General features: G+C 43.0%; 1 protein-coding gene across 13 annotated transcripts in view; it reads left to right on the forward strand.

The window, feature by feature from the left end:
* Positions 1-17,701, forward strand: part of ACSL3 (acyl-CoA synthetase long chain family member 3) — an 88,261-nt gene that overhangs the window by 19,080 nt on the left and 51,480 nt on the right. For 4 of the 13 annotated variants that reach the window (XM_075937544.1, XM_075937545.1, XM_006134841.4 and 1 more), the window contains exons 2-3: positions 3,452-3,555; positions 8,144-8,570. In XM_075937544.1, coding sequence (XP_075793659.1) covers positions 8,220-8,570 — 351 coding nt within the window. In that variant the 5' untranslated portion in view covers positions 3,452-3,555; positions 8,144-8,219. Of the gene's footprint in view, positions 1-3,451; positions 3,556-6,337; positions 6,447-8,143; positions 8,571-17,701 lie in introns of all 13 variants that reach the window. The other 9 variants (XM_075937547.1, XM_075937548.1, XM_025190568.2 and 6 more) reach the window with 3 other exon arrangements.

Genomic DNA, 17,701 nt, shown 5'->3' on the forward strand with positions numbered 1-17,701 from the left:
TCAAGTTTTCAAGTATCTGTCCACTTGGAAATTATCATTCCAAGTGTTGACAATATTGTACTGATGATACTTAATGAGGTTATTCTTAATATGTTAACTTAATAATTAGGTTTAAGTAAAATAGGTTTGAGTGAAGTATCAGAGTAATCATTAATTAAATGATTGCTAATATAAATTATGATTTCAGTAGTATATCTTGCTTCTCACTGCATCCCTCTTGCTAGTAAATAATTTGCTGGAAATCACCTAAAATATTTTGGTTAACAGCTAGAATGGAGGATTTTTATGAGTGTGCTGAAATATGGTAGAGGTCAGTGAAAGAAAGGAGACAGAGAAAATGCAGATGGAAGCTAGTGGAGACAAACTTTTTTTACATTTAAATTTGTGTATTACAAGTGTTTATATCGACTTGATTACCTTGACTAATTACTTAAAAAGTGGGTTGTGCCCGCAAAAGCTTATGATACCATCTACAAGTTTTCTTAGTCTAAGGTTCTGTAAGATTATTTGTTGTTTAAGTTTTTCAAGTTAAAGTTTTTCAAGTAACTTGGCTATCCCCTGAAGCGACTTAAAAAAGTATTCAAATGCTTTTTAAAATAAAACCTATAATCTCAATCCCTTTAATTTCTGTGAATATTAATAAAAAGCAAATGATTTTTTGTTCACAAGGTTCACTGAATTTGAAAGTGTTATGAACATTCATGCTAATGTATACTGACCCCAAAATTGTACTTGTGTGACCATCTTTGAAATTTTTCTATGAATTTGTGGGATTTCCGTGTTCTAGCTTTTTTAAACAGTCTCCCAGTGGATTCAGCAAAAGTGGAGCTAGAGTAGAGACACTAGAAATGAGAACTTTCAGCATAATTACCTTAAACAGTTGTTAAAAATAAATTCATTGACACATGTAACTTGTTAAGCAGAGTGAAGTGGTCCTTGGTTTGGAGACTGCAGTCCATGTGACCTAGCCTACTATATATTTGAGAGTTTGTATGTCTGTTTGTCTGTGTATCTGTCTGTCTGTCCAAGACGCCTCTTAAATAGTAAGAGCTAGGACCACCAACTTTGGTATGCAGCTTCCTTTTATCATATCTTAAAGCAAGGTATCATAGAGCTGGAAGAGAACTCAGGAGGTCATCAAGTCCAGCCCCCTGCCCAAGGCAGGACCAATCCCAACGAAATCAACCCAGCCAGTGCTTTGTCAAGCCGAGACTTAAAAACCTCTAGGGATGGAGATTCCACCACCTTCCGATGTAACCCATTCCAGTGCTTCACCACCCTCCTAGTGAAATAGTTTTTCCTAATATCCAACCTAGACCTCTCTCACTGTAACTTGAGACCATTGCTCCTTGTTCTATCATCCGTCACTACTGTGAAAAGCCTTTCTTCGTCCTCTTTGAACCTCCCTTCAGGAAGTTGAAGGCTGCTATCAAATCCCCCCTCACTCTTCTCTACTGCAGACTAAACAAACCCAAATCCCTCACTCTCTTCTCATAGGTCATGCGCTCCAGCCCCCTAATCATTTTGGTTGCCCTCCGCTGGACCCTCTTCAATGCGTCCACATCCTTTCAGTAGTGGACTGGACAGAATTGGACACAATGCTCCAGATGTGGCCTCACCAAAGCCGCATAAAGGGGAATCAATCACTTCTCTGGATCTGCTAGCAATGTTCCTTCTAATGCACCCTAATATGCCATTAGCCTTCTTGGCTACAAAGGCACACAGTTGACTCATATCCAGCTTCTCATCCACTGTAATCCCCAGGTCCTTTTTTACAAAACGGCTAATTAGCCATTTGGTTCCCAGCCTGTAACAACGCTTGGGATACTTCCATCCCAAGTGTAGGACTCTACACTTGTCCTTGTTGAACCTCATCACATTTCTTTTGGTCCAATCCTCTAATCTTTCCAGGTCACTCTGGACCCTATCCCTGCTCTCTACCGTATCTACTTCTCCCAGTTTAGTGTAATCTGTGAAGTTGTTGAGGGTGCAATCCATCCCCACATCCAGGTAATTAATAAAAATGGTAAACAAAACCAGTCCTAGAAAAGATCCTTGGGGCACTCTGTTAGAAACCGACCACCAACCTGACATCGAGCCATTGATCGCTACCCGTTGGGCCTGTCACTCTAGTCAGCTTTCTATCCATTTTACAGTCCATGTGTCCAATCCATATTCCCTTAACTTGTGGCAAGAATATTGTGGGAGACTGTATCAAAAGCTTTGCTAAAGTCAAGGTATATCACATCCACTGACGTTCCCATATCCACAGAGCCAGTTACCTCATCATAGAAGCTAATCAGGTTGGTCAGGCAGGACTTGCCCTTCGCAAATCCATGTTGACTTCCTGATCACTTCCCCCTCTTCCAAGTGCTTCAAAATGGATTCTTTGAGGATCCCCTCCATGATTTTTCTGGGCACTGAGGTAAGGCTGATTGGTTTGTAGTTCCCTGGATTGTCCTTCTTCCCGTTTTTAAAGATGGGCAGTACATTTGCCATTTTCCAATCATCTGGGATCTCTCACGATCTCCACGAGTTTTCGAAGATAATGGCCAAAGGCTCCGCAATGACATTTGCCAAATTTCTTAGTACTCTCAGATGCATTAAATCCTGAAGTAAGGGTTTGGTTGTGCCTGGAAAAAATGGGATATGCCTGGAATGGGATTGCTTCACCTAAAACCAAACTGAAAAGAGACAGAATCACCAGGCAGGTGAAAGGGGCTAGCTGGGTCTGTTCTCGCACCCCCTACATGACCATTAGGGAAGGGCTGAAGCTCCCCCTCCTCTCATTCATATTGGAACATTGCTGACTATTCTCCTTCATCAGGAAGTGAGGGGAAAGCGCACCAGTTTGTTGCATTCCTCACCCTGGCTGGGGAGTGCAGGGGCAGACAAACCTGGACCTGGACCTCTCTTTCTCTCTGGACTACCTGCATACTGAAACCGTCATCCCTAGCTCCACCCCAGAGCAACAATTTAAATGTAGCATTTTATTTCATTTTATTTTCCAAAAACAAAAATTATTTGAGTTAATGACCCACGCAACACCAGGTAAAGCTTCTATCTTGAACTTAAAAAACCCCCAAACCTCTAATTCTTGAGACAAGCATCACTGGTTTTCCTGATTCTTCTAGTCTCTCTGTAGAAACAATTGTAATCTAGTATTTCCTTGGTCTGTCTTTTCACACACTGCAATTGTGTTTCATTTTGTATTGCCATTATGATATCACATCTGACAATCAGCATATTGAGTCAAACAAGCCAATAACTACTTGTAAATCTTCTTGTTAAATTTTGAAAACATTTGATTACTCAATTGCTATTTTATGCAACACGAGTAGCATTGTTTGGAAAATTACAGACCTTAAGCTACAGAAGTTATTTGGGTGAAAGTCCAACAATTCCAATGCATTTATAATTGCCTTATTTAATTGGGATTTTTCTTCTGTAGATTTCACACGCTTGCCTGTGACAGCACCTCTGGGATAAGCTGAGACTGAAGCATCCGGCAGTGGCTTTCACATCTTTACCTGCCACTATGAAAAGTTGCATAAGGTTTCTTTTTCTTGACGCTCATGTGTATTCTAGTGTGGTTGTTGTTACAGGATAAGCAGATCAGTTAGTAAACACATTTTTGTACGGATTTCTTTCTTTCTCATTTCACAAAAGTTTACTTTTGAAAGTAAAGGGTAGAATAGTATTAGCATGATAAGTAGATCACCAGGTCAAATCACAGATTATACCCCAAGAAGGAAGGATCAGCTCTGGAAACTGCCAGTCCCATTTGCCCTAGATCCAGAATAAATATGCCTGACTTGCATTGACTTGGAGGAGTGAAAGAGAGAACAGAGGAGATTTCTAGTTTCCTCCCATTCTCACGTTTTACTGCTCCATCAAAAAATTATCATGTACAACTGTGTAGCAATTTTGTGTGTGCACGTTAACATGCTTATTTCTAGCTTTCTGCAATGTTTGTGTACTTCTTAGTAGCAGCTTTTCCTCAAAGATTTATACTGATGCTCCTGAGCTATCTTGCATCTCATACTTAATAATCAGGATCTGATTCCAGAATCAGTTTGACCACTCCAGGATCAACGTGGCTTTTTCTTACTCCATAGCCAGATTTTTGGAACCAGTCCTACACAAAATGTGATGGTCTGGCTTGTAGTAGGTCTTTATATATACAGCAGCTGCTGAATATTTATTTACATTTTCCTACATTGAATTTCTGGAATATCTAATGTTAAAGGGTCACTGACATATAGTTCATATGCAAAATTTAGTCTCTGTATTCTACAGAACACATTAATCTACAGATATTTGTATCTTAATGAAAATAATCTTGTATTCAGTTTTTAAAATGTGAATATAAGAGTGTTTTTTGTTGAGCATTTAAAAAAATCTACTTGGGTGGGGGGGAGAGGTGATTTTTCTGTAAAAACAGCAACGTATTCCTCTATGGTTGACTGCATGAAGATAAGAAAAAAATTCATATAAGAACTGGTGAATCTACATATAAAAAGATGATTGGGGGTTTTTTTCGGACAGCTGGTCCCCGAGTTGCAAACGGTCGACCATTCGCAGTTACGACTGAAGCTATTGTAAATGGCAGACCCCAAGTTACGAACGCGATCCGTGCTTATGAACAGCGCAGTCGCGTGTAACTTTATGGGGTCCGACTTACGAACGAACTGAGTTACAACCAATTGCTTGGTCCGTAACCGGTTCATAAGTCGGGAAGAGACTGTAATTGCTAGTCTTAGAAATTCAACTTTGCCTCTTCATAGAGAAGCTGGATTTTTTCCTTCTCCCACATCATTATCCACACATAAGGAACTTACAAGCATTTGATGTCTCCTGAGAAATGTCCACCTGTACATTTGATGATGGGGAAAATGCTCTGTTCACTGAATGTCTTTCAGAGTCTTGGGAGCCTGAGTTTTGGTGTAAATGAACAGTTAGGCTATCATTCTGAATACATTAGCGGAAAGGTATAGGTCCATATCTCCTCTGACTATTGGATTGCATTCTGTAAGGCCTTCTTAATTGCTGTTAATCTGGCTAGAAGGAGTGCTCGCTCTATAACATACCCTTATGGGTGATTCCTGGGTAGGAGATAACAGTTCAGATATCTTTCCAGTGGAGAGAACATAAATATCTGTTTGCTTTACCTATAAATATGACCATCTGCTCAAGACTCGCTGGTGATCCATGTTTTCTTCAGTGGCAAGGTGGACATTGCAGGAGTACTTGATGTGGGGGTTTTCTCTATTCCCTCTGACAGCTTTTTTGACTTTTTTGCTTACAAGACAAAGGGTCCATGGCCTATATGGCTAATGCAAATATAGATCTGTTCTGGAGTGTGTTAATCTCATTGTGCTGAAAATGTTGTCATGTTTATTCATTCAAATACAGAGCACTTATTTAATTCCCCTCCTGAGATTCCTTTCCCTATCAGTGTGGGAGAAAAATTGTTGAAGAAAAACAAAGGAGTGAAAGTATCTTAGTTTTTTTTTTTTCTCTCCACCTTTCAGCCATGCAAGGAAGGTGACAAATCTGTGTTGCCAACAAGAAGTTCCTTCTGTCATAGTTTATCATTCTTCTGCAAGTATTTCCATATTGCAACGAGATCATAGTAGGATCACTAAAATATACTTCCATCCTTTCTTCAGAAAGGAACTATAGATACTCTTTTATTCCCTTTTGGAAGATGTTATCAAATTGTAGTGGTGATATTCCATTAAGAAAGCACAAAAATTCTATACTGTACTAGAGTTGATCACTCAGGGTACGTCTACACTTTCTCCCTAGTTCGAGCTAGGGATGAAAATGTAGGCGACCGAAATTGCTAATGAAGTGGGGATTTAAATATCCCGTACTTCATTAGCATGATCTTGCCGGCGCATTACTCCACTCAACAGCTGTTTTGAACCAGGAAGTGCGCGCTGGGACGTGTTAGTTCGAACCAAACCTCTTGGTTCGAACTAACATTACTCCTTATTTTTTGAGGAGTAAAAAAATATTATACATTGCTATATTTTTGTGTTTTCATTTTACTTTGTGTTTATTTTGAAGTGGAACTTGATGTTCCACAATGGTCTCCCAGTTCTTTTCTTTTCAGAATCCCTGTCTTGATCCACCGATCTATTTTTGCTAGCCCAACTAAACTTTTCCCACAACTTTTGAATGGAGAGAGCAGGGTGACATATAACATGATCATGGAACTAAGTATTTAATGTATATTTATAATAAACAGTATAGGAATATTTATTAATTAAAATACATCTGTGTTTATACACTGTACATTAATTTTAATTTTTCTGTGGACCCCCTACAGTACCATCTCAGACTATCAGAGGTCCATGGACCACAAAGCAGTGGTTCCCAACTTAACAGTGGGGCTAAATGTAAGAAGGACACTACAATATTGTGAGAGGCCTGATCCAGTAAGTGGCTTCCAAAACCTCCTACTGAATTGGGCCCTACTGTAAAGGTGACCAGAGCAACGCCTGTGTTGAAAATTCTGCTAGAGTTTGGGCATGAGCTAGGTGTTCAAGTGTCAGACACTCTTGGTACTTGCATCTATACCCACAGTAGAGATTTAGGCACAATGGGGACTTTATTGATTGAAATTTAGGCACACTTGACTGCAACCATGGCAGTATTTAAGTCTGTCCATAGAGCAAAATTCTAATTATATCACTATCTTAATTCCTCAGTCATGTCTCCAAATGTCATTAAGGTACGGTTATGTTTAGGACTGATGGTTGCTGCCACCCTACACTAGGCCACTCCTGGTGATGGGAAGAGGTAAGGCTTGGGGGACAGGTATGAACACACCCCTCATGGGCTGCTCGGATTCCTGGGCTGTACTGCAAAAATATTCTGGCCCCTGCTGTAGGATTTCATAGGGACTTGGCCAACATCTTAATTTGATGTATCTATTGATCACTATGTGAAATCAGTGGTGTTGCTACTTTTCCTCACAGACTTAAGTAGGTTGATAGTTCAAAGGTGAAGGAGTTGAAGATTGCAGGTGTAACAGGGTGTTTGCTCTGCACTGGCCCTTGAAGGGGCTGAGGGTAAAGCCCAGCTGAGGCAGCTCTGCTAATGGGGGCCCAGCTGGGGACGATATAAAGAGGGACTCTTGGAGGGAGGAGAGGAGACCTGACTGCTGCTCTGGCAGGAGAGCAGTAGGGGCCTGACTGACAGGGAAGCGAGAGATTTCCTGGAGATAGAGCAGGGCTGGGGAGGCTTTGGCCAGGTAAGCCCCAGGCTACAAGGCATGAAGCTTACTAGGGGCTGCAAGAGGCAGCCATGATAGGCTAGGCTGCAAGAGGCAGACATGGTAGGCTGGGGAGGCTCTGGCCAAGTAAGCCCCCGGCTGAAAGGCCTGAAACCTTGGGGGCTGTGAGAGGCAGCCATGGTAGGCAGGGCTATGAGAGGCAGCCTGGTAGGCATAGGCAGCAAGTCCACACACCCTTTGCCAGTGACGTGTGGCTGGTACAGACTGCAGTGTGATCTGGAGGCAGGAGCTAGAGGAAGACTGGCAGTGGGTGTGTGGACTGCTGCCTCTGCCTACCAGGCTGCCTCTCACAGCCCTGCCTACTATGGCTGCCTGTCACAGCCCCCGAGGCTTCAGGCCTGACAGCCTGGGGCTTACTTGGCCAAAGCCTCCCCAGCCCTGCTCTATCTCCAGGAAATCTCTCGCTTCTCTGGCAGTCAGGTCCCTACTGCTCTCTAGCCAGAGCAGCAGTCAGGTCTCTTCTCCTCCCTCCAAGAGTCCTTCTTTATATTGTCCCCAGCTGGGCTTCACTCTCAGCCCCTTCAAGGGCCAGTGCAGGGCAAACATCCTGTCTCAGCAGGTTAAAAAATACGCACAGAATTTTATCATATTCTGACGTGGTTGGGTCGTGTGTCTTCGGTTTTTGTGGGTGCATCTATTTAAAAATTGGAACTGGAAATTTGATTAAATCAAGTGAAGAATAAGATGACTTAGTAAGTAGTTTTTAAATGTTGTGTATGCTTAAATGCATAAATTAACTCTTAAATATATAAATTACTGCTTTGGTAACTCTTCATTAGAAAATGCTAAATACATGTTTTTGAATGGATGGCAAATGGACTTTTCTTTCTCTTTCAGGTCATCCCTGATCTACATGTAATCAACAAATTTGTCAAACTCTCCTGTTGATCTACAGCCTTCACAAGTTGGCAGAATGAAGCTAAAGCATACTATCAATCCTGTTCTTCTGCACTTAATAAACTTTATGATATTCGTGTACTCATTTATAACCTACATTCCATGGTACCTACTATCTGGCTCAAGACAGACCATAGCAAAATCAAAGCAAATTAAAGCTAAACCAGTGACAAACAAATCTGGAAGTCCCTACAGGTCTGTGAACAGCTTGCATTGCTTAGCTTCAGTTTTATATCCTGGATGTGACACACTCGACAAAGTTTTCAAATATGCTAAAACTAAATTTAAGGACAAAAAACTCTTAGGGACACGTGAAGTCTTAAAAGAGGAAGATGAAATCCAGCCCTCTGGAAAGGTTTTTAAAAAGGTAAGGGTTTTTTTTGTCTGCTTTTAACTTTTATTTTTAACTAAAAAAAGAGTACTTTCCTTTGCAACAGCTCTAACTAGAGTGATATGGTCTAAACAATTAAATTTCTTTCTGAGATTAAGTAGCCATGGCAAGAGTTACAATTCCTTCTTACATTAATCCCTGTTTTAAGACAAATCTAAAATCCTTTTTGCACTTTTTAGATATCATCACTTATGGTTCCAATGAAACAGGAAAAATGGATGGTGAAATTATTGTGCAAAATTATTCTGATTTTTTGGGGAGAATGTACTGCTTGTTAGAAATCTAGAGGTAGAGGAGGAAATGGATTTAAAGTATTGTGAAAAATCTTACTTGTGTTTCTCTAAACTTTCCTTGACAACATAGAATCTGAAACAAATCAACTAGTATGTGCTTTTCTAATAAATTGAATTTAATGGACGTTTTGTTTGCACAAGAACTTCCTGTTTGGCACCACAGATCATAATTGCAAAGTCTTCTTTTTGTTTTGGTGCAGTCACCTTAAAGGTGAAATACAGATTTTTTTTTTTTTTAAATGTAAACCATTCCAATAGTACTTTTTGAACAATTCAAATAGCACAGTGGGATGATTTCATACAGTAGCCTTTTCTTTAGTTTTGTAAATTAAGGTCTTCGTTGATGATTGACTCATGCTTTTTGTAAGGCTCTAGGAAGCATGCTACTGCCTAAAAGGATAAGTCAAGTAATATTTCCTCCATTATTTCACATTATTTAAACTCTTTCATAGCATGATTGTGAGATGGTATTATTAAGATCTGCATAGATAGATAGGTATTGAGATCTAGAAAATGAAATCTGCATGCTCCAATGGTATCCTCAGTCAAGTATGTTCTGATCAGGAACCAATCAATGCCAGTATTGTGCTCTCTAGGACTTCCAGAAAGGGAAGAAAGGGCTGCCATCTTCCTAATAAAAAGATTAATTTTGGTGATGATAATCTTTTTAGTTGGAAACTTCCTTTACTTTCAAAGTTAACAGGGATATTTTAACAATACACGTGGTGTTTTATTTACAAAAAACATAAAATATGGTTAAAATATCCGTATAGTAATGTATGCACACACAAGCGTATGTTAGCATATGTGTTCTTTTTTTAACTTGTCTTACAGAGGAGTTTTAACTGAGGGCAAACCTTTTGCCTTGCTCTGAAGATAATGTGCTGGTGAAAGGGAGATACTGTGCAGAAACATTTGTTTTCATAAGGTGTGCATACATATAACCTATTTTGATGTACAGTTCCCAATTTTGTTTGCTTGTAACGTAAGCACAAGAGCACATTCATGTTTCATGCAAATTGGGCTTGCTTCTGAGTATTAGTGATGCTAAATTTTGATTAATCAGCTAATTGAGTAGTTGATAGCATTTCCATTGACTGCTTGACTAGTCGATAAGGGGGTAAAGAGGCGCTCACTATCCCTGTTGTGCCTCTGCCTTGAAATGTAATAAGAGCCACCAGCAGCTCTTGCTACATTTCATAGGAAAAGACACAGCAGAGAACCCAGCCTGAGCAGGAATTGAAGCAGTCCCGGCTCATGCTGGGTCCTGACCAGTGCTCTCTCTAAGCTGTGCAGCAGCACAGCTTCACAGGTGATTAATCAGTCCTGCCCAGTCAAAGGCTCAGGGCTCCATGCATGGCGTTGACTGACAGGGTGGGCTGATTAATCACCTGTGAAACTGCTGTCATGCAGCTTAGAATGGATTGTCTGAGCTTCCGGACCTGGCGCGAGCTGGAACTGAACCGGGCTGCCTGCCCACCCAAGTCTTCCAACACACTTTAAATGCAGAGCTGCAGCAGAAGTAGGTTACAGACCCATCGCAAGCCAGGATTGAGCTGGGCTGATGGTCTGCCTGAGAAAAAATTTATTGGCAGGGGGAGGGAAATGCGTGTAGTCTGTAGCATTATCCTATAACCTTTTGCTTATCAGTTAATTGGTTAATCAACTATACTATTCTTATAGCCATATAAATAGGAAAAAAACAAAAAAAGAAGTAGGACCGCTAAAATTACTAAGGATGGAGTGGAGGTTAAGGATAATCTAGGAATGGCCCAATATTTGAACAAATACTTTGCTTCAGTCTTTAATGAGGCTAATGAAGAGCTTAAGGATAATGGTAAGTTAACAAATGGGACTAAAGATAAGGAGGTAGATATTACCATATCCGAGGTAAAAGCCAAACTTGAACAGCTTAATGGGAGTAAATCGGGGGGCCCAGATAATCTTCATCCAAGAATATTAAAGGAACTGGCACATGAACTTGCAAGTCCAATAGCAAAATTTTTTAATAAATCTCTAAACTCAGGGGTTGTACCATTTGACTGGAGAATTGCTAGTATAGTTCCGATTTTTAAGAAAGGAAAAAAAAGCGACCCGGGTAACTATAGGCCTGTTAGTTTGACATCTGTAGTATGTAAGATCCTGGAAAAAATTTTGAAGGAGAAAGTAGTTAGAGACATTGAGGCTAATGGCAATTGGGACAAATTACAACATGGTTTTACAAAAGGTAGATCGTGCCAAACCAACCTGATCTCCTTTTTTGAGAAAGTAACAGATTTTTTTAGATAAAGGAAATGCAGTGGATCTAATCTACCTTGACTTTAGTAAGGCATTTGTTACAGTACCACATGGGGAATTATTGGTTAAATTGGAAAAGATAGGGATTAATATGGAAGTTGAGAGGTGGATAAGCAACTGGTTAAAGGGAGACTACAGCGGGTCATATTGAAAGGTGAACTGTCAGGTTGGAGGAAGGTTACTAGTGGAGTTCCTTAGGGATCAGTTTTGGGGCCAATTTTATTTAATCTTTTTATCGCTGATCTTGGCACCAAAAGTGGAAGTGTCCTAATAAAATTTGTGGATGACACAAAGTTGGGAGCTATTGCCAATTCAGAAAAGGATCGGGATATCATACAGGAAGATCTGGATGATCTTGTAAATTGGAGTGATAGCAATAGGATGAAATTTAATAGTGAGAAGTGTAAGGTTATGCATTTAGGGATTAATAACAAGAATTTTAGTTATAAGCTGAGGACACATCAGTTGGAAGCAACGGAGGAGGAGAAGGACCTCGGAGTCCTGGTTGATTATAGGATGACTATGAGCCGCCATTGTGACATGGCTGTGAAAAAGGCTAATACGATCTTGGGATGTATTAGGCGAGGTATTTCCAGTAGGGATAAGGAGGTGTTAGTGCCATTATACAAGGCATTGGTGAGACCCCATTTGGAATACTGTGTGCAGTTCTGGTCTCCCATGTTTAAGAAGGATGAATTCAAACTGGAACAGGTACAAAGAAGGGCCACTAGGATGATCCGAGGAATGGAAAACCTGTCTTATGAAAGAAGACTCAAGGAGCTTGGCTTGTTTACTTTAACCAAAAGAAGGCTGAAGGGGGACATTATCGCACTCTTTAAATATATTAGAGGGATAAATACCAGGGAGGGAGAGGAATTATTTAAGTTTAATACCAATGTGGACACAAGAACAAATGGATATAAGCTGGCTAGTAGGAAGTTTAGACTTGAGATTAGACGAAGGTTTCTAACCATTTAGATGAGGGAGGTTCTGGAACGGCTTCCAAGGGAAGTAGTGGGGGCAAAAGATCTATCTGGTTTCAAGATTAAACTAGATGGGGTTATGAAGGGAATGGTTTGATGAGATAACATGATCTTGGTAACTAATTGACCATTCATTATCAGTGGGAAATAGGTCAATGGAGGGATGATAGGAGTTACTATAGAGAACTTTCTGGGTGTCTGGCTGGTGAGTCTTGCCCACATGCTCAGGGTTTAGCTGATCGCCATATTTGGGGTCGGGAAGGAATTTTCCTCCAGGGTAGATTGGCAGAGGCCCTGGAGGTTTTTCGCCTTCCTCTGTAGCATGGGGTACAGATCACAGCTGGAGGATTCTCTGCATCTTGGGGTCTTCAAAGTATTTGAAGGCTTCAGTATCTGAGATATAGGTGAGAGGATTATTCTAGGAGTGGTGGGTGAGATTTTGTGGCCTGCACTGTGCAGGGGGTCAGACTAGATGATCATAATGGTCCCTTCTGACCTTAAAGTCTATGAGTCTATTACATCCCTAATTCTCCCCCCACGTCCCACAGGAACCAGTGCCTGTGAGAAGCTGGTTTAAAAACTGGCTTCCTATGAGCACAGTAGCTGCCTGCCCACCTCTACCCCTACGCTACTGTCTCTGCCAGCTTTCAAGCCAGCTCCCTGTGCATATTGGCTCCGTGGACTTGCCTGCCACCACCTTGCTGCCTTCTACAGAGGCAGGAGGCTAGGGGCTGGCAGGAGCCAGTGCTGGGGGGAGCCAGCTTAAAAGTCGGTTCCCCCCAGCACTGGCTGTGCCTGCACCCCCTTGCACTACTGTCTCTATTAGAGGCAGCAGTGCAGTGGGGAGGACCTCTGTCTGTGGCGGGCTGAGCTCCCCATGGAGAGAGGCTGCTCTGCATTTCATGGAGCAGCCTGTGTCTATGGCGAGCCTGCTTTGCGGCAGCAGCCTCTGTCCGTGGGAGGTCCGAGGTCTTTGCGGAAAGAGGCTGCTCCACATCCTGTGGAGCAGCCTCTGTCTTTGGGGAGCTCTGATTCCCCACAGACAGTGGCAGCTGCCACCCTGCACTGCAGGTTTTTATGCCAGCTCCCCTCATGGACTGGCTCCTCCTGACACCCTGTGCTGCTGTCTCTGACACAGAGGCAGAAGCGTGAGGTGGCAGGGGCTCCTTAGGAGCGGGGTTGGGAGTGCACTGACTGCCGGTCCTGCTCCTGGGGACTCAAATACTCATGTAATTGATGATATTTTTTGCAGTTACATGACTATTCAATTACACTTTCTAATGTCCCTACTTGAGGTTTAATATGACAGATTGCTATGCTTGATGCTATGCTGTTTTGTTCCATAGGGTGGCACTCCTGCATAAGATTGCTTTTAGAATTTCTTAACATTTTCTTTTTGTGTTAAGAAATGTTGTCTCTTGTTTAAAATGTAATATACAGTGTTTAGCAAAACAAATCAAACTGTAAACGTTTTAAAAGGTACTTTGCACATTTTTCTAGTAGGACACCTATTGAAAGCAGTCAGGGTTTTGACAGCGAACTTCATCAGTAGGGATGGCAGGAATTGGCTTATACAGGTTGCACTTCCTTTGACCAGGACTCTCTTGTCCGGCAACATCTGTGGTCTGGCATGACCATGGATGCTGCTAGATGAGAGGACCCTGGAGCAGGAGGGCCAGCAGCTGGGAGCCCCACTAGCCTGGTGGCAGCGGGGCTGCAGCAGCCAGGACAGAGGCGGTACCGGGGCAGTCCGGGCGGGAGTGGAGTGCTGTCTGGGCTGCCTGCTGGCCTGCTGCAGGGCCAAGCCCATGGCTGCCCAGGAGGGGTAGCCTGGCTGGTGCCACGTCAGCCCAGGCAGCAGCGGAGCTGTAATATCCTAGGTGGTGGCAGCAGGTCCGCAGTTATCCAGGCAGTGGCAGTAGCATGATTGGGGTAGCCTGCTTCCCGGCAGCAGGGCCAGGGCTGCAGCACTGCAGCCTTGGAGGAGAAAGCCGGGCTGGGCTGCAGCAGCCCGACAGAAGCAGTATAGCTGAGGTCACGTGCCACCCAGCAGCGGGGCTGGGACTGCGGACCCAGCAGCTGGGAGCAGGGAGAGGAATGTGGCTGCATCAGCCCAATTGAAGCAGAGCAGTTGGCCAAGTGCCACCTGGCAGGTAGTGGAGCCAGGGCAGGGGCTGGCCAGTAGGCAGCCTGGCTGGACTGAACTAAGCAGCAGTGGAGATGGGCAGTAAGCTGAAGGGCAGGTGTCAGAGGACCTCCCGTTGTCTGGTCGGTTCCCTCATCCAGGACCGGTCAGGTTCCCAGGGTGCTGAACAAGGGAGATCCAACCTGTACAATTTTTGAAATAGGACTTTGGGCTAATTATTGTCTCTGAAATCAATAGCAAAACTTCCCATAGCTTTTAATGTAATTCCCTGAAACTCTTCTGTAGAGAACATATTATGAAAAAGTTTGAAGACTAACAGGCATCTGCCAGAGATGCTACAATGTTACAACAAATCTGTTACATCTTTCTAGAAGTCTTACATTTCATCTCATTGGTCTAAAATTATGAAACCTATTGTCTAGAACAGATTAACTGATACTTTAGTCAAGTATCTACTAATTCTCAATGGTCTGTGTGCTAATTTTCCCATTTTATATCATTCTTTATTCTCTAGTTCTCTTTGTAAATGCAGCTGGTCACTGTTCAGAACCAGCTTTTAAATATTTATATAATAATTCATAACTTTTATTCATATAGTGTATTGATAAATATTCACTTACTTACAAAGGGTGCTAATTATTGCCAGTTGGGAAGCAGAATGAACTGGTGAAAAATGACTTACCTTGGGTCGCTCAATAAGTCAGTGGGCAGATCTAGGCATAGAACCCAGATCTTCTGACAGCTGATCAAGAGCACTGTCTTTTGGGCCACTCTCCCTGAAGAGGCAATTTGCTTGTGTGAATGTTAGCAAGTTGAGTTGTATAATTTTGTAGTTTTTAAAAAGAGGATCTATCTGATTTTCAGAAGCACTGAATAACTATGGTTCCATTTGAAGTCATTGGGGACTGCTTCAGCCCCCCAGATTCATCCAGGAACATTGCTGGCTGTTCTCCATCAGGGAGAGAGGGGAGAGTACACTGTTTGCTGCAGTGCATTCTGCCTGGGGACAGTGGGCAGATGAACCCCTCTTCCTGGGGCAACCTGCATACTGAATCTCTCATCTCCAGCCCCATTTCAGAGCAGTGAGTTAAATGAAGAAAAACCCAATTAATTAAGGAACCAAGCAGTGCTGGGTACACTTTCTAGTGTTCTGTATTTGAGAATAATAACCAAGACTGCAATAAATGAATGAAGATAAAATATTTTTTTGCTATCTTTTTGGAATTTCACAGTACTGGAACTGCAATCAGTTTGCTTTTAAACATCAACAAGAGAACCAGCGAACTTTTTCCCTCTCTCCTCTCCCCGTGTATTATTTGAAAATGCCAGGGTGTGTTAATCTTGAAAATAGTTGAAAACTTAACTGGAAGCCTAATTTAATTGGAAAGTTTCAATAGATTTGGGTTGTGAAAAGGATGTTTAACTAGTTTTCTTTAACTTATATGCTTTTGTGTTTGGAAAAAAAAAAGATTAATTTCAACTGGAACACCTTCCTCATTCTTAGCTCTATACTGTAAATTGGACAATAGATTTGAGATTATAAACCAGGCATAACATTTTGGCTTCATTGAACTTAATCTCACAACTCACATTGATTTTAGTGAAGCAAAGATTTCACCCCAGAAATGTATTTTCTTTAAATCTTACACATTCTAAGAATGCAGAGAAGACATGGGAGAATCTAATATCCTGGGACTGTTGAGACAACTACAGGCAGTCCCCGAGTTACACGGATCCGACTTATGTCGGATCCGCAGTTATGAACGGGGCTTTCCTCGCCCCGGAGGACGGGAGCGGCAGGACGCCCAGATGTGCCGTGGTCCCGCCGCCCACGTCCTCCGGGGCGAGAAAAGCTGCTCCGTGTCTCCCTGGTCTGCTGGGGGAGGGAGCCCCCCACCAGCAAACCAGGGAGATGCGGAACATAGCCGCGGAGCACGCGGGCAGCGGGACAGCCCAGATGCGCCGCGGCTGTCCCGCGGCTGGCGTCCTCCGAGGCTTTGCTCCCCATTTCCCTGGTCTGCTGGGGGGAGCACCTCCCCAGCAGACCAGGGAGAGGCGGAGCAAAGCCGTGGAGGATGTGGGCGGGACCGCGGTGCGTCTTGGCGGTCCCGCCACCCGCGTCTCCCTGGTCTGCTGGGGGGGGGGACGCAGCTCGTGTGCCACCCACTCTCCCAGCAGACCAGGCTTTTCTCGCCGACGACGCCTGGGGTAGAGCAGCTGGGGCGCTGCCGGGTTGGTCCCGCAGCACCGCTCCTTGGCACTACTGGACCAACCCGGCAGCACCCCAGCTGCTCTGCCCCAGGCTTCCCCAAGTCAGCTGCTGATGAAACTGAGCAGTGGCTGACTACAGGAAGCCTGAGGCAGAGTTGCTCTAACCCGGGCTTCCTGGAATCAGCCGCTGATCAGTTTCAGCAGCGGCTGACTTGGGGACAGCTGGGGTAGAGCAGCTGGGGTGCTGCCGGGTTGGTCCAGTAGCGCCGAGGAGCGGTGCTGCGGGACCAACCCGGCAGCGCCCCAGCTGCTCTGTCCCAGGCGTCCAAATTCAGCCGCTGTTGAAACTGATCAGTGGCTGATTCCAGGAAGCCCAGGGCAGAGCAACTCTGCCTCGGGCTTCCTATAGTCAGCCGCTGGTCAGTGTCAGCAGTGGCTGAATCTGGACGCCAGTTCTGACTTACGTACAAATTCAACTTAAGAACAAACCTACAGTTCCTATATTGTACGTAACCCGGGGACTGCCTGTATACTGAATGGACAAATATGTGAAAGAGATTTGTCCAAGAACCACTAAATGGTTATTGTTCAATGCTTTCAAACATTGTCATATATTTAATATTTATTTGACTTCTGTTTAATGGGAAAATGTACATATTAATACTCTGTATAACTTTAGCAATTAATTTATTTAAATAAATGAAAAAATCAGACGCACTAGAGGGCAGTATTTATTTTTTGTTTTCCACTCTTAAGGTTGACTGCTTCTTCCTGAGGCCTTTTAAGCATTGCCTTGGTACTTAGTATAATGTTAGGGTATAAATGTCTGCTAAAAGAGAGGTTCTTTACTTTCCTTTTGACCCCTTAGAGCCCATAAACAACTATGTGCATACTTAACTTTACATATTTGAGGAATCTCCATAGGGACTGATGAAGTGTTTAAAGTTAAACATGTACATAAGTGTTTGTAGGACTGGGATTTTTATACAGGTTGAACATCTCTAGTCTTGGCACACTTGGGACCTGACTGGTCCTGAACCAGAGAATTTGCTGATCAGCGGAGGTCAATATTTGTCTGGTAGCGTTAACATTTCCACTGCTTATTGGGCTCTTAGAAGACATCTAGTGGTAAATCAGAGTGAAATAAGAGCACAGACTATGGACAGCCAGAACTAG

The sequence above is a fragment of the Pelodiscus sinensis genome, chromosome 10, assembly GCF_049634645.1.
Source record: "Pelodiscus sinensis isolate JC-2024 chromosome 10, ASM4963464v1, whole genome shotgun sequence".
Classification (NCBI taxonomy): Eukaryota; Metazoa; Chordata; order Testudines; family Trionychidae; genus Pelodiscus; species Pelodiscus sinensis.